Source organism: Trematomus bernacchii, unplaced genomic scaffold, assembly GCF_902827165.1.
Source record: "Trematomus bernacchii unplaced genomic scaffold, fTreBer1.1, whole genome shotgun sequence".
NCBI classification, from domain to species: domain Eukaryota; kingdom Metazoa; phylum Chordata; class Actinopteri; order Perciformes; family Nototheniidae; genus Trematomus; species Trematomus bernacchii.
Window position 1 is genome coordinate 7,627,940 of NW_022987477.1, and position 26,268 is coordinate 7,654,207.

At 38.6% G+C, this 26,268-nt stretch overlaps 1 protein-coding gene across 1 annotated transcript; it reads left to right on the forward strand.

The window, feature by feature from the left end:
- Positions 1-362: 362 nt before the first annotated feature.
- cdh19 (cadherin 19, type 2) lies at positions 363-19,987 on the forward strand. The gene is made up of 12 exons (XM_034145742.1): positions 363-472; positions 4,743-5,115; positions 5,240-5,534; positions 6,997-7,116; positions 8,783-8,950; positions 9,982-10,172; positions 11,753-12,006; positions 13,231-13,367; positions 15,484-15,605; positions 15,908-16,025; positions 17,081-17,332; positions 18,229-19,987. The coding sequence occupies exons 2-12, from the start codon at positions 4,873-4,875 to the stop codon at positions 18,747-18,749; spliced, it is 2,421 nt and encodes an 806-aa protein (XP_034001633.1). The 5' UTR covers positions 363-472; positions 4,743-4,872; the 3' UTR covers positions 18,750-19,987.
- Positions 19,988-26,268: the final 6,281 nt, after the last annotated feature.

Sequence of the window (26,268 nt, forward strand, 5' to 3'; positions counted from 1 at the left end):
CCTATCACTATCAGAAATAGTGGTCATACAGTGGATGCATTACCATCCCCTCTATGCTCCAACTCGCCTCTAATAAGTGCTGGATTGTTCATGGAGAATGGGGAGGAAAAAGGAGAGAGGGTGAATAGATAGAAATCCATTTGTAAGTCTGCGCTGTGACTATTTGCATGGTGATGAAGGCTTTGAGTGTTCTGCAGGCTCCCAGACAATAGAGCCTGTGTTTGTTCTTCCCCAGGAAGTTTGAGAAGGGCAGAAAAGGGGAGAGAAGAAGAAGAAGAGGGGAGGTCTTCAGCGCAGGGGATTACGCATTGTGAGAACCACGCGCATTCGCTTCTGCTATTGTGGTGACTGAATTGCTTTCCAGTACCAGGGCATTTAGTTAAGCAGATTGTGTTTCTTCAGACCCCTGCGATGATCTCCTTACAACGATTGGTGGCAAGTAACTCTGGGGACAGCAGCATCACACGAACAGGTGGGTGTAGGTGGTGCGTGCTATACATCTTGTTACAGATCATGTTTTGTCAGAAGATATTTAGATGTAATTTAATACATTATCTATGAAAGGATGTTTCTAGCAATTCAAAGAGTAAAAAAGGCTTTAAACATAAAAGTAACAGCAGGAAGGCTGAAATCTATAATACATGAAAGTGTCCTGGGAATTCTTTGTGTTTGTCACAGCAGGAGATCAGTATATTTCTTGTGATTACTTCTGGCTTGCTGGTGGTAACCTTCTGAAATATTTGACGAGGATGTTTTAAGTGGTTAGGAAATAACTTGGAAGCCTTTTAGTGAAGTGTACCAAAGTGATTTTCCAGAGTTGACTATTTGAGGCCTCTGTATGAGTTATCCGCTTGTTTATCCTACATTGACTGAACTCTATGTACTGGCCTATAGTACGTAGCTACAATTCACACGCCTTTAGTGCATTCCACCTTTGAGTGAAAACATTTGACCCAGATTATTCAACATTTGGCGAGGTTCAATAATGATTTCTGTGACCTTTCCTTAAGGTGACAATTCCTCACATGTTTTCATTGAAATACCCCGTCTGTCCAAAATACTGGTAAACGTACTCAAGGGCGGTAAACATTAACCAACAAATACCCCATTTGTAACTAAAGAACATCGTGAGTTTATAAAGTAGAAAACCTTGGCCAAACAATGTAGTGTGTGGGAACTGTCAACATGATGCTGCACTATATATCCTCAACCATAGGCCCATAGATATAAGGACTGAAAAGATTTAGACATTGCAGTTTGGTTCTGCCTTTAGAAAAATACATGTAAATATGATTGTCTGCTCTCTATATGTGGTCCTCGTCTGATATTCCTCAAAACTTTGTATTCTAAACTCTTTTTTATCACCATAATTAAGTCTTTATAGATAATTGCCTGTAGTTTAAATTTGTCCGTCTTTTTTAACATCAGTTAATAGTTTTTGATGGCGAAAAAATGAATAATAGGATGGAGTCCCATTGCTGATAAATGTCAGAGGAAATTCGTGACCCTTTGCTAAACGATAATGATTTCCACTTGTGCACATAATAAAATCAGACAAATTACTTACCACGGAGAACATGATGGCTTGACATTCCCCCGTTGCTCTAGCACAGTCTTTGAACTCATTTTAGGTCCTGATTTTCGAACCATAAATTACACGTCACTGTTATTGTTTTACGGAGCTGAACAGTAAACAACAGGTCCCATGATAGGCTCCCAAATGGCCAATTAAGGACATATTGTCTTGGGAGGGTGCTTTTAAAGAAGCGAGGCTTAACAGATGGATGGGTCTTCAAGATTGCGAAAAGTCTATATTTAGATCCACTGACACGGTTTAAGCTTTACCGATTTTAATTTCTTTCTCATAATGCATCAAAAACTACCCAACTATTGCTCACATAAAGTTAGCATTACTTAGCAGTTAGTGTCGGGAGTGCATTTGATGCATATTTATGTTTCATCCACAATGTCAAGTAGAGACTTCTTCTTCTTTATTACTGCGTTTCGACATCTTTAACAGCATCCTGGAACAATTTCAAAAACAGAGCGACACTTTATTAGCTGGAACACATCACCATATAGGAATATATGTTGCCGTCTCAGCACATCTGGTGCTTAACATTGTGAGACTGAAGCTCATTGTCATTCTGTCATGTGGCGGAGTGGCGTACTGTACATACAGGCTACAGGAGGTCTGCTGGAAATGGGAGCAAGGCCTATTGAGCTAATGAATGGCTGTCATCCGCAGGCCACTCAGCATGTCATGTTCAAATGAACATTTATTGTGAAAGGAGAAAATGGACCTTAGAGTTCAACAGCGATTTAAGATATTTTTAGTTTCCTTGACATTTCTCAGACCGTATACACCTGACAATGAAATCTGATGGATTTATAAAGGCTGTAATGTGTCTATTTAATATTCACCACATATATTATCAAACACTATCAAGATAGCTGTCACATATATATATGTTTTACTAGCTCCCTAAAGCCTATGCTATTGACAGACCATGTGAGCTCACCCTTTTTCTTGGCATAGCCATTCTTTCTGCAGAATTTCATCATTTTTTCTACCAAAGGCCATCTTGTTAAATTGGCACCTAAACATCTGTTGACCTGTGCACTATTCCAGCCACATCCTTAAAGGCTGAAGAGGTTTTAAACGGACTCCTTGGCATATTGGCAGATGAGCAGTTGCTCCAAGTAACATCATCGAGGGCTGTTGTCTAGTTTTGGCTCAAGGCGTTCAGTTTGGGCGCGTACTTGGCAGCCCTATGAAAGACCATAACAGCTCACGACTCACTGGTTACTAATTGGACTGTCAGTCCACAATGCTCAGAGATATGAATACGGCCCAGAAAGACATACATACATGTAAGCACAAACAAGTACTCTTGTTTGCATTCTGTATGGGAATTGTATATCATTAATAAAAGCCTGCATCAGTAATTGATTATACAAACTCATTACAAATGGGTCTTGACAGCTAATTTAGTTTTACAAGATTAAACATGAACATTATGGGCTGTAAAAGCAATAATACTACAACTACTGTAACTGCTCAAAAAACATTGCAATATACTCTATATTCTACATTTCCACTGGGACTACCCATGCTTAAAATGCATGCGCATGTGTTCCCTTGCATCACTTTGAATACAACTTCCACATAGTGAGACCCTATAGGTTACGCACAGTGTCAAAAAATGATATTAAAATGTTATAGAATAATGGCTAATGTGATTCCTAGCCCTTTTCATCTGATCCCACAGATTGCTGATGTATGGGTTGCTGCATGACAAGAGAGTGGCATTCAAGGGTTCATAGCATGTTCAAATCATTGATGTCGGTTTTCAAAGCAAACTGTTAAAAGTCAGAAAGGATAGGTTTGAAACTAAACTAATGATATTCTACACCTGCAGAGGAGGAAAAAATGAATTTCTCTTACTGAGAGGAAGGAAGTGCTCGACGACAGCAACCTTGTTAACGTAAATATGGCAAAGTTATGATGGCATATTTTTGTCTCTTTGACATTGACATGATTATTGTTGCTTGTAGAAAAAAAAAATAATAATAATTGAGTGTCAGTTTAACTAAAAGGAGTTTAATGAATTTGTTGAAGTTAAACTCTGGTAACTTTGTCAGTGCAAGATATTGTATTCCTTGTTGCCCTGACTAATTTGTTGTCTTGTCTGACTTTCATTGTCCTTACACTCTTGACCCTGATGCAGATTATAATTGATGCATCGATTCGAGTCATAGTTTGTCAGAGCCATGTGTCTCTGTTTTCCATGTCTGGGGAGACATTGATCTAATTACAAGTCTTCATTAGTTAGCTGCAGAGCGCAGTGTCATGTTTAAGGAATGATGTGCAGGGCTTGCTCCCCCCAATGAAAAACAATACAGGGCCTTGTTTGAATTCAAAACAGCAGCCTGTTTTCAGCCACCCATGCTGCCTGCAGGATGCAAGACAAAAAAGAAAAGAAAATTGCGGACAAAGGGTTTGTTTTTCTTGTGTAAGATGTGATTCTGGTAAGACTTTCTTGCTTGAATTTGCTATATATTTGAGTTGTTCTGGTGCAACGGTTTTGACATGACTCTATAGTTAAAAATAAAACATTTAATTAAAACAGTGGTTTGCAATTAAACCCCACAGCCCTGGCTCAGATGAATTACATAATTTCACTGATAATTATATATACGTGGATTATTTTAGCACGCACTAATGTTTTTAAAGAATGTACCTGACAATGTTCAGGTATATTATAGTTCAGGTATAAATACAGTTTGTATTTACAACAGTGTCACTTGCAATGGAAGAAGTGGCAAACATTTATGTAGCTAACGTTTACTATTTCAACCATTTATAAGATGAGATTGATATATTAAATGTAATTATTACTTTTAGCAACATATTATCAAAAACAATCACAGCAGTAAGACTTGTTTTTATGACTAATATAAAATACAATCACCTTTTTCATTTATTGCTTGTTAACTCTATTGATAAGTGAGATTTACCTTTCATAGACTTAATATTGAATTCTAATTTCTCATAGATAAACCAAGCCTTTAAATTAAGACTTGTCATTACACTGATGATACAGGTGTGAATTTGAACACTTGATATATGGATTATACTCTACAGAGCTAAAGATTTCAATTTCCTCTTTTGCAATCTCTGCGCACTGCTGGACATTTCTCAAAGCAACCGTTAATTAAATTGTTAACTTTTATTTCAGAGATATGAGCCTGCACATGAACCACATCATAACGAGATGGGATACAGCACTACCGGGATCATGAAATACTGTGCTGTTGAATGAAGTATTGGCAACACCGGACCAGTGAAACCTCTTCTGTCCATTAACCATGCAGTGGAAGGAAATGCACGGATGGACAGTAAAAATGAGCATGCCGAGTGTTTTGGCCATGGTAACGGTCTTTTCCATGATTCCTGGCGGGGTGATGAGCGATACGAGAGGTACTCAGGGTCTGGAAGCCCAACAAATAGCCCAAGGGTCCACTCATCTGCACCGTCGCCTGAAGAGAGGCTGGATCTGGAAACAGCTGTTTGTCCCCGAGGAAGATCCAACTCCTCGCGTTATTGGCCAGGTACCACCACAGATTGAATGTCCTCCATGTCCTTGACACGCTATTTCCTTTAGTAAATGCATGTTTCTCGTTATAAAAATGTTTTAAAAAAAAGCTTTCTTCATACCCCCTCCTCTTTTTATAGCTCAAATCTGACTATGACCGTGGTGAGTTTTCCATCAAGTACATATTATCAGGAGATGGTGCCGGAGATGCGTTTGAGATAGATGAGTATTCTGGTGAGATAAGGACACTGAAGAAGCTCGACAGAGAGGAAAAGGCCTTCTATGTCCTTCAGGCCCAGGCCATAAACAGGAGGTCCAATGAACCAGTGGAACCCCAATCAGAGTTCATCATCACGGTGCAGGACATCAACGACAATGTCCCTCAGTTCCAGAACGAACCATATGTGTCCAGCATCCCTGAGATGTGTCTAATTGGTAAGCTTTTAATGGACAAACAAACTGATAGCTCATGAAATACCCAAACTGTTGTTTTCTCCTGTTATGCAAACGTGCATGCTAACCTGCGTAACTAACACCCTACACCTAAACTCTATACGTGCTTAGCAGACATGATATTAGTATCATATCTGTAAATATAGCAATTATAGCAGAATTTAGTAGCCTCTAGAGCTCACTTATTACCACACAATATATCATCCTTGCTAGGCAACCAATAAGATACTGCTCCAAAACATATACCCCAAAATTAGGAATTAGCATATATAGGACTTGGTTTGAATTTGGACCTTAGGGTTAGGGTTAGATATAACCTGTTAATTAGTACATTTTTGAGGTGCTACAAGGTGACTATAGTTACTTATGTATGTATACAGCTGCTTCTCGACCAGTTTGTATGCAAAAGCAAGCTCCAGCTTTGTATTTACCACAGAGGTGTGAGAGTGCTGTTGATCTTCTCATTTATCTCTTTGTTGAAAATGAATAAGCATATTTTTGTATATGTATAACTATCTTTTAAAGCAGTCTCTTTAAAAAAAACACCAAACATCAGAGATACTAGAATAGGCCTATTAATAGCATGATTACATTTTTCATGGTTGGTCTGATGTTTCAAAGAGTTATGTGTTTAGAATATTATTCGTACAAACAACCGTTTTATTTTTTTTGTTTTACAAATAAAAGCAAATCATTTTCTATCAAGCAGATAAAACAACTTATCAGCTTTATTATTTATAAGGATATTCTTTTAAAATGAATTTTCTTAACTTAAATCTTAAGGAAAAAAGGTTATATGAATGTCTGTCATCTGTCCCTATTCAGGAAGTTAAAAGTATTGCATTCTGAACCCTATCTTGGATGCCTTTATGGATATATTTCTTAAATAATGTTATTATAACCACTGCCCTTTCATACCAAAACATTACCATTTCAATTTATATGTAATCTGCTTTCGCGGGGTAATATCTCACCCGTAATAAATCATAATGCATGTGACTCGGAAAGAGAAAGAGAGAGGAGAAGGTTGGTCTGCAGGCAACTGAAAATAAGAAAGGCTGTGTTAAAGAAGGCAGGAGAGAGCGCTTTCTGGGGAAACAGAATGAGATGGAGAGAAAAGGAGTAGCAGGTGGATAGTGAGAGAGATGTCGCTATAGGGCTTAAGAGGTTGTCACACACACACCTGCACAGCCTTACTGAGCTGTGCAAGACCGATGCTCCCCCCCCACAGGCCCCTCCCTAACCTTCGCCCCATTTTCAACAGCCCTCCTCTAACCCTACCTCAACCTCACCCCCCTCCCTCCTTCCATTTGCACTGCTCCCCCCCTGAGCCAGCCAGACAGACCCTGCGGGACTGTGGCATAATCACTTTATTTCCCCGTCGACTGGAACTGCTGCCTGAGCTAACTCTGACTGTGTGATCCGTTCCCCCCCACCCCCACAGGGACCACAGTGGCCCAGGTGACAGCCACAGATGCTGATGATCCCATGTTCGGAAACAACGCCAAGCTCATCTACTCCGTCCTGCAAGGGGAACCCTACTTCTCAGTGGAACCAAAGACGGGTACCACTTTTTGTTTGAATTGCACTGTCGGTGGAGACTACCTTTAAACAACCACAGTCAGGGCTAATAGGGATATTTACCAAAACAATGGAGCAATAATAGCTCTGATCTCAGTCTGACATGCATTGCACACTGCATTCTGTTGGTCTTTAGCCTTCTTCATCTGGTCTGGGTCAAGTGTGACAAATAAGATGAGATAAGATGGACCTTTATTAATCGCCGTGGAAATTCAGTAGTTTAAACAGCAACAGGGTAAGATTGAAAAAACAGGACAGCACAGATTCACACAAGATTAATTTGAGCTACTTTCTTGAAATACTATTGGCGAAAGTTTGAGTATTTAGAAGTCAGTCACACTCTTCCCACACACATTGTTGACCTTGACTGAGAAGGGTTGGGGGAGGGCATTATTGACGTAAAACTAAAAAATGACTTGCAAATTAATGCAATCTGTGAAAGGTCAAACCTGACTTTTTTAGGGAAACAACTGATGTCATTGAGGAGTGGGCAGCAGTCGATACTATTCTAGTTTATGGCTTCAGCTGACCAGTAAGGAAAGGGCTGGAGAAGTTCTATATTCTTCTCATTGTCAATACATAGCATGAAAAGACCAACACATGCAATGAATTGATCCAAAATGCAAGTATTGTGTGTGTTACCAAAGCCTAATATGTGTTTTTTCTCTGTTTCATAAAGCCCCTTTGTTGTTCAAATGCTAATAAAACACAGCAGCCACAGTGCTGCACTGTAGTGACATGATCCATGTTCCTTCATCGCAGAGAACATTGGCTCTTTACAGTCCTGATAATGTAACACACTGATTACACCACATGTATATTAATCTGCTTGTGAAAATATTCTCCTCCAGTGCAGCCCTCATTTTCGATTGCGTATAAACAACCGGGCTCAACCGTTTTTTTAGCCCATTTTGTTATTTATGACCTTTTTTGTAGGAATGAATGAACTTACAACAGATAGACATGAATGTATTGAAAGACACACTGACATATTGTTAGCAATGATCCCTCCCCGAAGAAAATAAACATAAACACCTGCTTTATCCTTCAAACAGTTATGTTTATTGGCATTGTTAAATCGCCAGATGGCTTAAATTATGTTGGTTTACAGTACAAGAAGAGGATACAATCTATTCATCCCTTAGGGGAAATTCAAAGTTTTCATTCTGTTGGTATTTTTACATATTACACATTCATTATCTTGATCTACACACATGTAATGATGAGGAGATAGGGCTAGGGTTATTGTGATTGAGGCCTTCTATGGCAGGCGCCCAAAACAGCGCGACTGATTAGACATTGCGGTTGGTAATTGGCTTCTGAAAAGTTAATTTGAAAGGATTATTAGAGGAATAAGTGGTTAAAGTTATGACTTGCAAAGCAAAATTAGCATTTACATTTTCCAATTTCTGTTACCCGTCCCCTGCAGCCTCCACTTTTGCCAGACAGAAGAATCATTAGTCATCTTAAAGCCATCTTGATATTTCTATGGATCGATCCAATATGTACTGTAAACTTAACATTTATGATAGTAAAGTGCTCTCGTAGACTGAATAAACTGAAGTTTATTTTGTAAAGAAAACACACCAACAGATACATTTAATTCTGTCTTTTGTTGACGCTATATTTGTCCTTCTCCTCACCTACAGGGATTATTGTAACATCTTGGCCAAACATGGACCGCGAGGCCAGAGAGCAGTACCTGGTGGTGGTGCAGGTGAAGGATATGCTTGGCCTCAGTGGCGGTTACTCCTCCTCCACCACCGTCACAGTAAGCCTGACTGATGTCAACGACAATGGACCTACTTTCCAACACCGTGAGTCACAATATGAGTCACAGTGATGCAAACACCAGGCCACACACACTCTGGGAATCAATGAAAGAGCACAAAGCGTTGCAGACTGCGAGGACATATTTAATATTACACCTAAGAGGCATTTATTTGATCACACTTCTCCGGTTCGGGTGGGTGGTTTGCACTGCCGGCGCTGCATTCCGCTGTACACATCTTGTTATTCAGCTGGCAGCCAGAATTAAAAGGAGACAGTCGAAGAATGAGATCGAGCGAACAAGACGGAGAGAGGAGATGGGGATTTTCATCTGCGGGTGCACGTGTAGATGCGTCGCCCACTGGATGAATTTAATCATTCACACATGAAAGGACATTTGTCATGACCTTTAGAAACAAACCAAGTATTCTCAGTGATAAACCCCACTAAATGAATGACATGGGAAGAAATCAATTCTTTAGAAAGGAGGATGATACCTTAAACTATTAATGTCACATTTACATTCAGAGCAGGTGCTTTCCTATGTATTCAATGTTGAGTCAAAAGGCCCTATTAATATTGTATGACCTCACTTCAGTTTTGAACCCTGTTTTGTAACATAATTGGTAATTATTATCAGCAGGGATAACATTTTTTCAGGAGCAGCTGGTTCCTTTCGAGTTCCTCCCAATTGTGGCTGCCATCCAAACAGAGTCATTTAAAGACAGAATCACATTTTCTCATCTTCTTATTAGAGTTAGGATTATATGGAGTTGCCACAATTGATCTGTGACTAGCACAAATTGACCCTCACCACAATGTCCTCCCTTCTTATCACTTTACACACTAGGAACCTCTCTTTACTTGCCATTAACAACTTACTGTCAAGTTCAGTTGGCAAAGTCTTAGTAAAGAAACTTTTAATTTGTTGTTTTTCCCCAAAATGTGAGTTGTCATTCTGTACTGCAAAAGTACCAATTTGGTATCTTCGGGATTCTGTATTCCTTTTGATAACATATTCCAACATTCTCTCTGTAATGGTGTCAATAGTGTGCTTAAAAGATCCTTATTTTTTCAGACCTGTACACTTTTGCCGTACCTGAAAATGCAGCTGAAGGCACCACAGTTGGCAGGGTTATGGCGTATGATGGAGACAGTGGCATCAATGCTAAGATGACCTACAGTCTGGAGGATGACCTGGAGGAAAGCTCCACTTTTATCATCAAAACAGACCCAGTCACGCAGGAGGGATTGATACTGCTAGCCAAGGTGAATACATACAGTGTCTAATATACGCGTTTAGCATATTTTAATTTTAATCTTATGTTTCAAGGACGGTAGTGTCGCCAGAAATCATAGTGTGGGTGGGCACAGAGGCCATTAGGTGCTGAAACATTATTTTTAGAAAAAAACTCATTTTTTAATCTCCGGCGTTTAGAATCGAATTAACATCACTGACACCAACGCGAACACAATTTTAAAAATCATTACACCTGATAGAGGGCATGGCAGCACATTCTGGCTCTATGCACTCACACAGACAGCTGGCAGACACAACAACAGCAGCATCAAAGCCAACAAGACGCAACAGTGTAACAGCCTGGCACAGGGACCCAGCCATCCCACACAGTCGTACACCTGGCAGCAGCAGCAGCAGCAGCAGCAATATCCACTTCTCTCCAAGTCACAAACGTAGCAGCACAATAAACTACAGGCTTCAAAACGAGAACAGAGAAAGTGAAGAGCTTACTTTGGATGGTTGCATGATAGCATTGAAATTAGCCAATTTTCAATCAATGACTCATAAGAGTGATTACTTTTTTTGACAGGTTTTGTTCTGTAGGGTGACAAAGGTCTTCTATCTGAAGATTAACAAATATCCACCTATTAGGACAGCTAAAGCTATCTAATTAATAAGTAATTGTTCAATATGCATGTAACCCGGAAATGTGCTGCGATGAGCAGATTTAAAAAAAGAGGCTGAAGAAATGTTGAGGACTACTCTATAAAAGACATGTCTTGAAAACCTTTATTTCAATAAAAGCACATACATATTAGCAACATAATAAATTAAAGGACCCTGTATGCAGAATGGCTGTACACTTATTATATTTCTGGATTATAATAATTGATGCATTATTGTTTTATAATTGTAATGTTGCAGCTGTCAAAAGTGGGGCAAATTTGAATTGCTTGATATACTTCTAGGAAGCTTAATATATGATTATAGCTCATAAACTATTAGTTTACTTATATTTTGTGTACAAATTGAAATCTACATAGTAACATTGTGAAGTTGAACCTATCATATACAATAAATGATGATCAGTATACGGTGCGATATCTGCCCCAAAATGTAGAAGAAGAAAGAAACCATAACATTGTGCGATGTACTTAATGTAAAAGGACCTGTGCTTCATACTTTTTTCATAACAACAGTATGCTTCTCTTTTATAGCACATGAGATTTCAATTTAGTTGCCGTGATAATGAAATAAAAAAGACATTATTGACTCTGTCTCTGAATCACTTTGGGAACCCAATAATGGTTTGCATGCTGTTTTCTTATTACTGGCATAATAATGGTAATCAAAAACCCAACAACAGTTAAGTGAGTTCTCACAGCTTGTAGCTTATTGACACTGGCTAAACAATGTTAGCATCTCGCCTGAGTCGTGTCCTGCTCCCACGGGCATAATCATCTGTCTTAAGTACAAGTTGGCAAAGCATATTGGAAAAGCTGTTACTCTTTGTGCTTGCTTTATGATCAAGAGCATTGTGTTTTCTGCTTTTAAAATCTGCTGTAATATTATGAACCTTTTTAAAAGCTGTTTTTTTTTTTCTTCACAGCCTTTGGACTATGAAACTAAAAGACGTTTTGTCATGGCCGCAGAGGCAGTCAATGACCATGTGGACACTCGTTTTCTGGATCTAGAGGAGTTCAGGGACAGAACAACGCTCAAGATTATTGTGGAAGATGTGGACGAGCCGCCTGTCTTTCTCTCCGAGGTGTACGAGTGGAAGGTTCCTGAAAATGCAGCTGTGGGAACTGTGGTTGGCAGTGTTAGTGCAAGAGACACTGACACAGTCAACAACCCCATCAGGTACAGGAATGTGAACTGTCTAAACCAGAAAGAATGGGATCTGCCACCCAAGTATGGTAATGACAAGGTAGATACCCAGGCTGGTGGGGGCGGAACGTCCCCAGACAGCTCCCTCCACAGGGTGAAAAATCATTCCATTTCAAATAGTGTTACTGGCTCGGTGCATCCATTTTACCCTTGATCTCTGGATACCCTGTACATGGTCATATTTATCTCATATTACTTTAGTAGGAAATGAGCCCTGCTGAATAAATCATACCGATTTCTTTTTTTTTTTTTTACACCTCACAGGCTTTTCTATCTATTGCCTTGGTATTATCACAAAGCGACGTGGCTAGGACGTGGGAATTTAATAAAGCACCGTACGAGGTGGCATATGGAATTGAGATTTGCAGTCATTTGCAAGTGGGGCACGTTGCAGAGGAGACGGCAGCAGTACCGGTGCCTGTAGTCCATCTGAGCTGAGCTTAAGAATGGCAGGTGCTGCATATCATCCTCAGCCTAGCGTCTATTAATGTCCCTTCGGAGACAATGTTTCATTGATTAATACATTATAGCTGACATTTTAGGGGCTTCCGTAGCTCTACTAAATATGATTAAGTTTGCTTTGGTCAAATTAGCTTATTTTCCAGAGTTGTTATCACAGAAATGAGTCATTACTTATGTTTTCACTCCTGGTTACCCTTACTCACCATGGTGTTATAATCACTTATAATAATGGGTGGTAAAGGTATGATAGGATGAAAGATTTCCTTCATTAACAATTCAGTTGTCTTCGCCCGTGGATGATACGTTTACGTTTTTTAAAAGTAGTTTTTTATCCACTATCAGAAAACAAGTCGCAGCTGCACCACCTGTGACATTATTTAATTGAAGAAAGACTGCACAAAGTTTCTCTACAGATTTGTCTTTCTGTTTTTAAATCTTATTTCCTTACTAAAAACAAATGTCAGTGGTCAGGTTTTATTTATTGTCTTAAAAAATATACAGAATTGTAGTTGTTGTTGTAATAGCCCAACAACGCTGTGTGAGATGCTTTGATTCACAGCGTTGTTGTCTCTGTTGTCACTAGCTTGTGTGTGTGCTCTCTTTGTTGGATATCTGTCAACAGATAAAATAAATTGAGCAGTTTGCCTAATTAATCTCCCTGTGGTATCACAATGTTTTGTTTGAACAGGAAACGACCTTGCCTGCTAATGTGTGTATCTGTGTTTTTTCTTCCAGATATTCAATTGATAAACGGCGAGATAACACAAAAGCTTTCAAAATAGACCCAAACAATGGAACTATAATTGTCGCTAAAGCATTAGACCGAGAGACTACAAACTGGCACAACATCACGGTCGAAGCCAAGGAAACAAGTAAGGAGAATTTCATGTCTTGTACAATGGCCTGTTGTTAATATGGCCAACTTATGGCACCCTTTATCAGTCACAAATCCCAGAATTGTGTTAAGACAAACATAAACAATGTCTAGAGCAGCGATTCCCAACCTGAAGTAGTATCTTGAGAAACTACAATTAGATAAAAGAAAAAATCATTCGGCTGATACCCCGGAACAATAACTTTCACAAATGAGAATATATGGAAACTAAGCAGGCAAGAGAGATCTTAATTGTAAACTAAAGGAACAATAAAATAGTTGACACTGTGGTTGTTACTTTCCAAGCAGTTTCAGGAATTAACCTCTTAAGCACGGCGGTCCCCCCATTGGACCCCTCCCACCGTTTTTTTTTTCGAGATAATGTCTCAGGGCTTCTTAACATTTATGAAACTATTAATGTGTAGCACCAGATTAACGGGAAGAATCTCAGCTAACTGAAGATATGAACCATTTTTACCAAAACAAAACACAAGTCTCATAAGAAGCGTCTAAATGACCCCTGAGCGAAAAAATTATAACGCACTGCGGCACACAATTCAAGATAAAAATACCTTTATTACTTATCGTAGCTGCACATACAATATAGCCGATTAAAGCTGAGACTCCACTGATTATTTAGGTATAGTATCATCACTGAGCGATCCGAACTTGCGACAGGGGAAGCAAACACAGACATCACAACACGTACCTTTACGGAGCTTTTACGGCAGATCGTCTTACCGTAGCTGTCAATTAGGTCAAAAGACGTGTTCAATGGCATTAAAACGAAAAAGAAAATGCTACAACTGTTGATCCATAGGTTGATAATGTACCTGTGCCTTTGAAAAAATTATTTATAATCCATAATTCCATTTTTTATGTAAAAATCGGAGCGGAAAAGTTAGCTGCTAATGGTAGCCACCAGAGTGTATGCAGCTTCCGGTTTTGGTAACGCGTCACTCTCACTCCTTATTTGTTAACGTTTTGGTGTGTATATAACTTTCCCTCGATTCCATTGGCTCTAGCGGTTATAAAGAGATTTCATTCATCAAAATCGAGCAAGGGGGGCCAGAGATAGGTCAAATCCACCCAAATGACCCCAGAAGTGGGGTTTTTTGGCTAAATCTCTCTAAAAAGGTCAAATTTAACTTGTTTTGCATCAATCTTGATACAGGGTACTTATTATATGTTGTACTTTGGATTCCTAAAGCTTTTAGTCTACTAACCCATCATCCAAGGGTAGTTTTCACTATAAGTAAAAAATAATTTTTGGACGGACACTATAATTTACAGTTTTTTACTATGTAAAATCTGAATTTTCTTTAAAATAAAAAACATCTATATTGATTCTGACTTTTCTACATCCAACTCACAGGTTTATCATTACTTTGAGAATAAAGATGATTAATTTAACCCTTTTAGAAGGGAAGATATGGTCATTTGTTCTGGGAATGTCATTTTCGAGCCTGAGACCTGAAAAACAGGCTCAGGGCTTAACAGGTTAAGAAATGGTTGAATTTGTAACAGCACCTGACTGTTTTTAATTAATTAACTTAATGTATATTTTTTATATGGCATGTTTGTGCCTCCGGCAAAAGACTGGTCTGACATAGTTGGCTTAAACTTTACACAAGCGGTAGGCTCAAAGTAGCTAAAGGTTTTTCATAAACATTTTGATTTGTAGGCCTACTCCATAAACCCTGCCCTGTGTATTGGCTTTAATATTTAAAAATGTTGATTGCTGCTTGAAATAAACATTTAGAGGTTAGCCAATAGTAATGGATATATGTTTGAAAATTGAAATCAAGGTAAAAACAAGTGATATCAATTAAGGGATACTACAAAAAGTTGGGAACCACTGATGTAGAGTAATGCAAACCCTAACATTACTGTACCAGGATTTACTATTTTTGAACAATGTTTTTGCTGTATAGTCTGTGTTAGTTTGGAGAAAGCAGTGAAAAGTTAATGCCCATTGATTTAGCTCCACAGTCATATTTAAAGAAGCAGAAACATTTATCAGTCTAAAGTATTATTTTGACAGAGCTTTTACAAAGCATTTATGATACATGCACCCAGTGGACTTCAGCAAATGTCTATCTTCACTACTGCAGCGCAGAGCCATTTATCCTCCTCTGTGGTGGTGTTCATCAAAGTGCTGGACATAAACGACAATGTGCCAAGGCTTGCAAGAGATTACCAGCCGTATATCTGTGAGGGAACACAGGCGGGAGAAGTATGTATATTATGATGCACTGATGTTCATGATTTATTATATTATAGCAGTGTGGCATTGAGATTTTCCATGAAATGGACAGTAAAAGTTCTCATATTGCAACATATTGTATTACATCAATGTAGTATTTTTGGATTCAAAAGGAGCCATTTGGTAATTGTACAGCACTATACCATGTTACATGTTACATGTTACATGTTACTGTCATCTGCTGACTGAGATTCTGAGAAATACATTACAATGGTATGCATACAGGAAATTCCACTTGTTCTTTCTCAGTAATGTGTCTTTGTGTCTCGTAGCTCATTCAGCTGCTCAGTGCTGTTGATCCGGACGACCCTGTGGAGGGACACCATTTCTACTTCTCTATGGTCCCCGAGAAACACATCAACCCAAACTTCACCATCAGAGACAATCAAGGTTATTATTAACAATGGTGGAAGAAGTATCCTGATGGTATACTTGAGTAAAACTAGCATTAAAGTGAATGCAGAAGTAAAGCAAAATAAATATCAGCTTTGAAATACATTCAGTTCCCACAATACTCATTATGTAGAATGAGCCATTACAGTATATCATTTTATTCACAAATTATTCATAAAATCATATCATTTATGTTCCAGCTGTAGAGTACAGGTTAAGCTTATTCCCACTGTTTCGAGTCTTTCTGACTATCTTATCCTGAGCATGAAATAAAATAGTTTCATTATACTTGCACCAGGAAATGTTCTCCTCCAAATAATGGACATAAAAGTCCCATTTGATGACTGGGAGAATGATAGTGGGCTGCGGCTAAACCACTACCTGTATGAGCAGTGGAAACTGTGGGACAAAGGCAGAATAAGGGCTCATTTTCATAATCACAATCATTTTTATAACACTAGTGTTTCTTCCACATTTTGGAATTAAATCCTTCAGTAGGTTGTTCCCTTTTTGTGGCTGACACATTCCTCAAGTACTGTAAGTACATTTGAAAGTGTTTGCCTTGAAGTCAGTAGCCAGTCAACCCTTCCTCAAAGTTTATAATGAAATGGGCAACAAAAATCAAACAGAAAGTATTATTCAAGTTTTCAACAGTGGGGTGTTTGAATGTGCAAATGAGTGGGGATGTACTGTTTGCAGGTGCAGCAACACAGCAGTCCAGTCAGCATCCAGGGAATTAATAATGGATCACATATATTATAAAACACAATTCCAAATGTCACAGGGCATATTTGACTCTGAAAAGTAATTGTTAGGTACCTTGGTGAAGTCTTATGGGGACTCTGAAGTATACTTTACAAATGTACTTTTGTACACACTGAAAATTAGATTTGACAAGGTGCTCCAGACTTTCTGAGAGCTTGGATTGAATTTTAAATCACATTACGTGTGTCAGTTGAATTCCCCCACAATATCAGCACTCACGGTGGAAGTGCTACTCATGTTTTTTTTAAAGAAATTGAAAAGTGCACCTCTCTACATTTCATTTTTAGACAATACAGCCGGCATCGTGGCACGCAGGAGTTCTTTTACGCGTAAGGATCGAACCCAGTACCTCCTGCCTGTTGTGGTGACTGACAGTGGATCTCCAGCTCTCTCCAGCACCAACACTTTAACCATCAGTGTATGCAGCTGCCAGCCTGCCGGCCATTGTCCCACAGGGGGGGTGGAGGCCCTCGCCCTGTCGATGGGGGTCAGCCTGCAAACCTTGTTAGGAATTGTGGTCTGCTTTATCACACTTATAGGTAAGAAAGCATGGTCTTATCTTGTATTCACATTCAAGCCTTGTCAAGATGATCAAACTATGGTATAATAAGGATATGTGAAAATGTGTACTCTGTAGACAGACATATAGATACAAAGTAAAGATATAAAGATGGAAGTATAGATAGTATATAGACAAACACACACATACAGACATTCGTAGATAGATAAATCTGTGATATTTTCTTGTAAAAAAGTCATTCTCTTTCAGCGAATCTGTTGAGCTAGAGCAGCTCCAACTCACAACATTTTGGCAAGTATATAAACGTGTGTTAAACAGCAGGATTTTTTCATTAACACGTTTGCACTTTCCTTTGAATTCCTTTTTTAAAAACTCACCAGCGTGCCTTTAACACACTTATAAAATGCTGAAAGCTTGCAGAGCGATGATGTCAGGTAATGAGCATATTGGTTGCAATACATCAGTAGCAATGCCACCATGGGACATTGATGGGTTTGCATAGTGAAGAGCTTTATTATGACCTCGGCTGCTCTGTGTCCTCCCTTTGCCCATCACATGAAAGATTAATGACAATACCTGCTATGCTAACATTCTGTCGGATGAGAACAATACACGGTGAAAACACGGCAGAATAATATAAACTCTTTTAGCATTCTGTGCCACATGGAGCAAATACAAGAAGTCTTCCTGTTGTGCGTGAGCTGAAATTAAAAAAGATAATTCATAACTTCATTTGCGTTCAAATTGAATTTTACATCCACTATAAGTTACAGAAAAACAAATCTGGCTGCTATTATTTCCTTTGCACAAGTACATTCTAAAGCTCCATCAGGCACTTAAGATGTGTTTTTTGTATCACTAAGCTCATGCCCTGGTGTATGTTGGTAATGAGCTCTTGCTGTGTCGTGTCTGCAGTGCTGTCAATTCTAATGCTGGTGGTGAGGAGGCACAGGCGGAAGCAGCAGGAGAAGCTGGAGGTGGAGGGGAAAGAGCTGGAGCTGCCTGAGACGGTGTCGCAGAAGGTGCTGTATTACGGAGAAACGGGGGGTGTAGGAGCCGACCTCAACTTCTGCCAGCCTGCGGTCCCGCTGCGCCGCCACCCCAGGAGGAGGGAGAGGAGGCTGCGGAGGGAGGACGTCAGGGCCAGCATACGCATGTCCCTCAGAGAATCCCACCTCATTGGGCCGGACGACGACGTCTTCAGGCAGTTTATTCTGGACAGGCTGACAGAGGCTGATCTCGATCCTTACGTCCCCCCATTCGACTGCCTAAGAACCTATGCTTATGAGGGGTCGGGGTCTCCCACAGGGTCCCTGAGCTCACTGGACTCATCTACAACGGAGCTTGAACCTGAGCAGCCTATTAGTAATCCCAGAACCTACACAGTAAGACTCACCCCTTGGTATTGGGGAGGAGAGGAAGACACCATCTTCTGAGGGTCTCTTCTTCTACTCTTTCAATGGCTGTTTCTCTAATCTTTGCCATGATGGACAAGTTCACTTCACTTCCAATGAGCGATCAGCCATGACTAAAAGTTGCATTTAAAGGAAAGGCTCAGCATTATGAATAATTCCTTGTCGAGAGTTGTACCTGATTCATTAATGTGCGCTGAATATAAATCAAAAGCAGCCTGTCAGCTTAGCTTAGCTTAGCATGAAGACTGGACTCTTTTTGGAGGCTTTAGTTGTGCTATGCCACTTTCATCATCTAATGTCTCCTTTCTACAGTCTTCTGTTGCTATGTTAGGCTAACTGGAGCCTGGCTGTAGCTTTATATTTATCATACCGATAGGAAAAAAGTATTTAATTCTCGTGTTGCTTCAAGCAAGAAAGCATAGTGTATTACATAAAATGACAAGCCATTCCTCTTAGATGAAATCAATCCATAATGATTACATTATGTACGCATCAATTCTGTGTACAACTCTTTGAACATTGAGAGCATTTATGACTTTTTATGGCTAATATGAATGTTGATGTTAGACTTTGTCTTAGTGCCTTCAAATCTAAGAGCAAGGGGTTTATTCTACACTCACTTTTATGCAACAATCAAATCCATCTTCGTCCTACATCGTAAGCCATTTGTATAAATGCTAAAACAACCTGTATTCTCCTGACAAGCGACCTCTTGTAGTTGTGCAAATAAGGACTATCCTCTCTAAATTGCAAAGGTAGGATTAACATGCCGACATGTTGCGTGTTCGTTGCATGTTCCTTAACTCCAGAAACTGCAGTTTGCATCCAGTGATCTACCAAAAATGTAATGTAACTCTTCCCCAAACCTTTAAGCTGCATTATTTTATTTTATTTAGTCCGCTTAGGGGCAGTGGAACAAGCTGGAAACACAGTATTATCACATTATTAATTTGTGGCTGTTAAAGAGTAAAACAATGGAATTCATGCTTTAATTATTATAAATATTACAGTGTAATGATATTACACTCATTGTATAATACCTACAGTATTACTGACCAGTCAAATACATGTTTATGGTACTACTAGGTCACTTCTTATCTAGTTTTATATTTGGTATTTTGGCTCATAACAATTTGTTCTGTACATTACAGTATGTGTATTTTTGTATTTACCCTTACGAAATTATATTATTTAATGCATATTCTTTGGTTATGTGAATGGCAACATCATTTTCAAATAGAGATTTTGATTCCTGATTAGCGTTTTCTTACAGAAATTAAAGTTTACTTACAGAAGACTATCCATTATATATGAACTGTTTAACATGGATTATGCTGTATGATATGACTTTCCTTTTTGTGAAGTCACGGGAGAGCAGATCACACGACTTGTGTGAGCCAATCAGCAGCGGAGAGAGATCACATGGGTGATTGGCAGCAAAACTTCAGCAAAGTAAGAGAAGATTTGAAATGTGTAAAGAGAGTGAAAGTCTTAAACAAGAGCACTTTCAAAATAATTATAATAATATACAGTGCTGCGCTCTCTTCTTTCTTCATGGTCATTTAGCCTACAGTATTATTGGAAAACAGTACATGAGCATGTTATTGTGTGGGTGGCTGCTCGTGGGGTGACTCGAGGTAATTACAAGGGGCTCAGGTCCAGCCTCCTTCACCTTCTCATCCACTAATTGGGCTGTTTGCTGTCTGTGAAGGTCAGTGTTTAGACCAGAGAGCATACAGTTCTCACTGAAGGAGGCACTGTATACAAAGACATATACAAACATATTTGGAAACTAATTGGAAAGCCTTGGGCAAAGATACAACATAAGGGAAACAACTAATTGTTTGAATCTATTCAGCTTTTCCTTTTTCTGCCGTGGTTACTTTTATGAGTAGGTGCACCACTCAGCAGGACATTTTCCAGACATTACTGCAACTCAAAGTGAGCTTCAAATAGCTTTCACTGTTGGAAACAATCTATCTGGGCACTGCGAAATCATTATCTCACAATGGCTTCTAAAGACACAGATGTTCAAAAAAAAAGTCTTTTGAAAGTCCTTTCAGACCAATCTCCACAGTCCAACATGTAGGTTATTGGATTTGCCCATAAAGGACCTGTTATAATTTCCTTTTCAAAAAGTACCGTAATGTCAAAAGTCATTCAGCTCTCGGTGTCATTTAACCTTCTGAATTTCTGTCATTACCCATGGTGAATATCACGGGTAATTTAACCTAACAGCCCTTTTCTTTGTGTAATTATACCCATTACAGCAATGTGAAAGATTTTGCTCCGTCAACTGTCTCTGTCCTCTGCACAGGTTATAGATTCAGCTCTTCTTTTCAGAGCCATTGCCAGACTCATCACAAAGCCCCACAATGCTCACTTGAGGGTCTTTGAGAGGGGGCTCTCATTTGGCACACGGTGAGTTGATTGAAAAGATGCCTGAAAGGTTTTTTGAGATCCATTTTTGTAAAGAAAAAAAAATCATTACATACATGTACGCCTCAAGGTTTGGCTGATCAATTAATTGATGTGCAATTGGGGATTATACAGTTACTGTAATTAAAGTGTATGAAGATTAATATTTAGATATTCTGAGTATTGCAATGTTTTTTTAAGTCTATGTTTATAATAGTTGTAGACCAACAATCGAACAAAAAATAATTAATAGTTGAATTAATGTTATAAAGTTACAATACACATTGTCAAAACTACCAGCCTTTTTTAATTCAACATGACCCCATGTCACCCCAGATGAATGATTTTAAGGAAGATGTAGTTTTGACCAAGTGAGAGCCCTTCTTAAATTAAACTCATATATTATCTGATCTCAGCTAGCACAGTAAGAAACTGAAAAGATTAATAGTTAGGTTGGGAAATATATGTGAATACTGGATAGGCTTATACATTACAACTTGTCTTTGATTATCCACACCTTGTCAAATTGCAAGTTATTAGGCAGGAACAGGACATTGACTTAAGCTTTAACATCACAATAATAAATATTAAATCACGCTCAACACTATAATATTTAAGCAAGCTATCAACACCAGTAGAGAAAACTTCCATGTGTGAGCCTACACATATCCAGGCTGTTATCACAGCATGTGTCAAATCTGACAGCAAATGTGTTAAAATATTATGCAAACTTTAATATTTCTGGCATTTTCAGAAAACATTTCTGGCAAGTTATGTCATGTGAGCCTTAACCACTCTGGTCCATTAACTTTCCCGAAATGTGGTAAGACTAGGGGAATGTCACACTTCTAAGAAACAAATTATAAGTAGTAATGCTGTGCTAACGATTTGAAAAGTATAATTGTTCATCACAAGCTAATATTTGGCTGTGTTGGGTGGTAATGTGTGGCCTTGTTTACAAGACAGTTGGTAGTTTCAAATCACTTGAGGCAAATTGATTATTATCAGGAGCATTTGCAAGATTAATTTAGTTTTTGGTTGATGGACCTTGCTGAAAATACAGTTTTAAATTAGAAATTGACATTTGCTCAACCAACTCCCCTCTACAGTGATTACATTGTGTATGTTTTTTTTACCCTTTTCATGTGATAGTATAGGTTTAACCTTGTCCATATCTTTGTGTTTTTTCCCAGCCAGAGAGTCAAAAGGGAATTTGACACGTCTGGCCTGATGTGGGGTCACGGCTAATGTGATCGCGTAGCTAGTTTAGATTCATTTGACAGGGTTCTTGTGTTTAAATGAGTCCGCTGGAAACTTTTAAAAGTCAGCCAGGTCTCTTTTCTGTATATACAGAGTTTTCCATTTGCGTGATCTTCCATGGACTGTGGTCCATCTTCCAAGCAAAATCCACAATAAGAAAAGCTGCTATTACTGAAATCTGAAATGAATGACCCATTGTGTACAATAATTGTGTGTGGAAATTTGAACGGGAACACAAGAAATTGAGAAAACTTAAATAATCCAATCTTTATCTATTACAGTTGACACTAGCATGATCAGGTAGCTAGCTACAGCTGATAACATCTGCAAGGCACACCAAAAACATACAGGGACACTAATCAATGTTATCTTGCCATTGCCATTATTATAATTGTACATTAAAAAGCATGCTGTGAGAGAAAGGGGACAGGACAACTCACCTTTTAAATAAAATAATTGTACTAATTGCCATCTTATTAAGAGGTTATGTTTGAAACAACGTATGATCAGTAAAATCCAAACTAAAAGTGAATATACAGCAAATGTGCAGAACCAATCAACCTACACAGGTGTTAAAAAAGTGATTAGCAGCTGTGACATTGTTGGCCCTCATTGAACACACCAAAAGAGAACATACACCTCATTTTAAGCTTTATGGTGATGATGTAAACTAAGACAGTATCCATTTTGTAAGCACCAGCACAATTGGTGTCTTCTTTGTTAAATTAGAGAAAGCAGATCAGACTGTGACTGTTGTGTTATTGTAGAGTTAGTGAGCCTGTTGCTAATCACCAATCATCATTTTGACTCCAGCATAAAATAAACATAAAAACATGTCCTGCCATTTCCATTGACAAATCAAATTGCAATTCACAGCGGCTCATACAAAAATGAACAGCAAGCTACATAAGAGCCAATAGAGTGGTGTTGTGAGAGAGGTCATCCTTCAACTAAAGACTCTGCTTCAAAACCCGACACAGCCATCATTATCACTGACAAAGTGTGCTTGGCACTTTCTGTGCTTCTATCATTTCCTGTTTCCCTTTTAGTGGTTGGGACGCACTTTTTTGTTGAAGCTAACGAACCTTACACTCTGATAAAACATACAAATAATGAGCTGTCCTTGATGAGCCAGTTGCTTTTCAGTTAATTAAAAGGCCCTGATACTTCTAATTATAAGTCATTTCTTACATGAACACAGTAGCGTCTTCCAAGAGACAGTTTATCTTCCATTAGGGATTTCTGAATGTCTTGCTGTGACTAGAACCTCTATAGCCTAGTCACAAAGAATATCCCTTCCCTTTGGCGGACAAAGTTTTTGCCCTAGAATGCTGAACTTATGCATGGAGACACATGTTTCGCTGTTGTGTTTAAAATGGCATAAACACATCCATGTGAGTACATAGTCTTATCTTTTGGGGAATTTGAGCTCTTGGGCTATTTCAAGCTGCAATCTCCAGTCCTAAAGAATAGAGCCAATGCATACAACGGTGTTCTTTGAATGGCCACCTTGGGATAGCTCCAAAAGAAGGTAGATCCCTGTTGGCCCAATGTAAAATTGCTCAACTTTACAGCAGAAATATCTCTGCTATGCCAGGTAACCCAAGCGCTTCAGCTAATGTGGCTAAGTTATGCGTTGTGGGCGATGCCAAGATGGCGACGGCAGGACCCAACCATACTGAATTTGACAATATTTACTCCTTAAAACCCTATGGGTGACATCACAGAGACTGTTCATTTTTGATACAGTCTGATTGCCATTTGGAAAGGGCTTTCTTAGAAAAACTGATGCACCAATTTAGAATTCAGTCAATTGAATCCGATGACAGTTGAAGGGTTGTTTGGTTACTTTCCAACAAATATGACCTTACCTATTCTATTAAGCAAATTAGTAATTATTTTTGTATACATCTTTACATTGTTTTCGTAGGAAAATGCTGCATATTATACCTTTAATTGATATTAAACCAAGGCTTCCAAATAATTGGTTTTCCTTTGTTGAGAAATAATGTCCCTCTCCACATTTGCGATGGGGCTTTTTCATCGAATCAAAATACGTGAAAAGCTATTTTCAGAGTTTGGCTCATTAGATCTAATCTTTTTTCTCAAAGGGAGCTGCTGAATTAGGAATGAAAGACTTTCCACTTATGACACATAACATATCCACTTGATCTTATATCATATTGTTCTTTCCTTAGGTCTTTACTATATTACTAATATTATGGAATACCAAAGACTTGGGGTTCAAAGTGAAAAGTCCCATTAATAAAGAAGAGATTACTTTCACTTGCTGTCAGGGCCCTGTGCCGCTAAAGGATTGATGCTCTCACATTAAATCAGCCCCTTGAAAGGTCCTTCCAAAACTGTATGAGTGCCAACTGTATAGGTAATTTCTTTCTCTATTTTGTTTTACTTTCAGGGCATGTTCAGTGGTATTATCAAGGCATTGATTTTTTGCTTTGTTGTTGGTTTGGTCATTCTTTCCAAATCTGTATTTGTCATTGGTTCTCTCTCTTTTTTCCTTTCCTACTTTCGTACTTTCTTTTCTTTCCTTCCTCCATTTCTCTCCTCTGAGCCACAGGGTTTGTTGTTCACTTTTTGTTGTCTGAACCATCATTCAAAATGCAGGGCTTTCTTCTGACAGGCACTGAAGCAAGGAAATGAGAAATGACTTACACAGTTTAGCTCCTCTTCATTTTCACTCGCCTTATTATTATCAAACACATGCACTCCACGTTCACACACGTACACGTGCGGGCGCGTGCATGCACACACACTGCACGCACTTTTCACAGATGATTAGTGAAGTCTCCTCGGCAAAAAGACACCCAAATCTGTAAAGCCCTGAGAGGATTTTTGTCAATGTCCACACTCATGACATACAGTACATTTAGTAGACTTTGACAGTTCAGAGAGCGATGGCCCCTGCTCACCACTAATTAGCTGTCATTCATAATTGATTAAAGTCCGAATGTAAATAATACATGGAAATTGAATTTTATTTGGGATGCCATGTCAATTACATTTACCTAGGGCACTGCTGAGAGTGGATGTAAACATGGCTGCATAATTGCAAAATGATTTGCCAATGAGATTAGACTAATCATGTTAAAGGGCAAAGAGAGGCTGGAGGTGTCACAGGTTTTTATTATTTCAGTCTTTACACTTTTTCTCGGATCTAATTCCAAATTCAGGGCATGAGGAATGGATGGAACAGGTCTCTGGTTTTGCTCTGAAGGCAGCACTTAAAATCTGACACTGATATTTTCTGGAGGATCTTTTACTTTTTCCTGAGGAGAATGCACAAATGGAATAATTATACTTTTTCTTCTCCTCTTTTTACCTCCTTAATGCATGCAGTAGGATGACAATTGTGATTTCTTTTTCGTTGGAAAATGATCCAAACAATCAGACCATCCATCAATGCACACAGATGATTTACTCTGGAAGGTTTTACCATCTGTTTCCTTCTCTCTGCTGTTTATAATATGGAAACAAAACATTTTAATAGAGCTGAAACAGGAAAAAGACTTCTTTTAAATGCAAATACTTGGCTCAAAGTTCCTTACACTGCCTTAAAACTGAATAGATTAAACTAAACACAAGATACTTAGAGACCACATGTTAATATTCATCATATTCAGCTTCTTAATTATTATGATCAGTTATGGAATATAGCCTAAGTACCAGGAATGAAAGTAAAGAATGATGGTTGCTGTAACATAGTTGTGTGTTACTCATGAGTTATCCTCAGCATTATTGAGATGTGAAGTAAATATCTTTTTAACTAAGTTTTATACTTCTAACAGACGTTGTTTTTTTGTTTTTTTTAATAATGCAGGGGCGCTGAGCTGTTATATGT

Excerpts from the sequence above, each read along its gene's own strand:
- cdh19 (XM_034145742.1), top strand. The coding sequence starts at position 4,873 with ATGCAGTGGAAGGAAATGCACGGATGGACAGTAAAAATGAGCATGCCG. Across the intron at positions 5,535-6,996 it reads CCCTGAGATGTGTCTAATTG|GGACCACAGTGGCCCAGGTG; the intron begins GTAAGCTTTTAA and ends CCACCCCCACAG. Across the intron at positions 12,007-13,230 it reads ACAGTCAACAACCCCATCAG|ATATTCAATTGATAAACGGC; the intron begins GTACAGGAATGT and ends TTTTTCTTCCAG.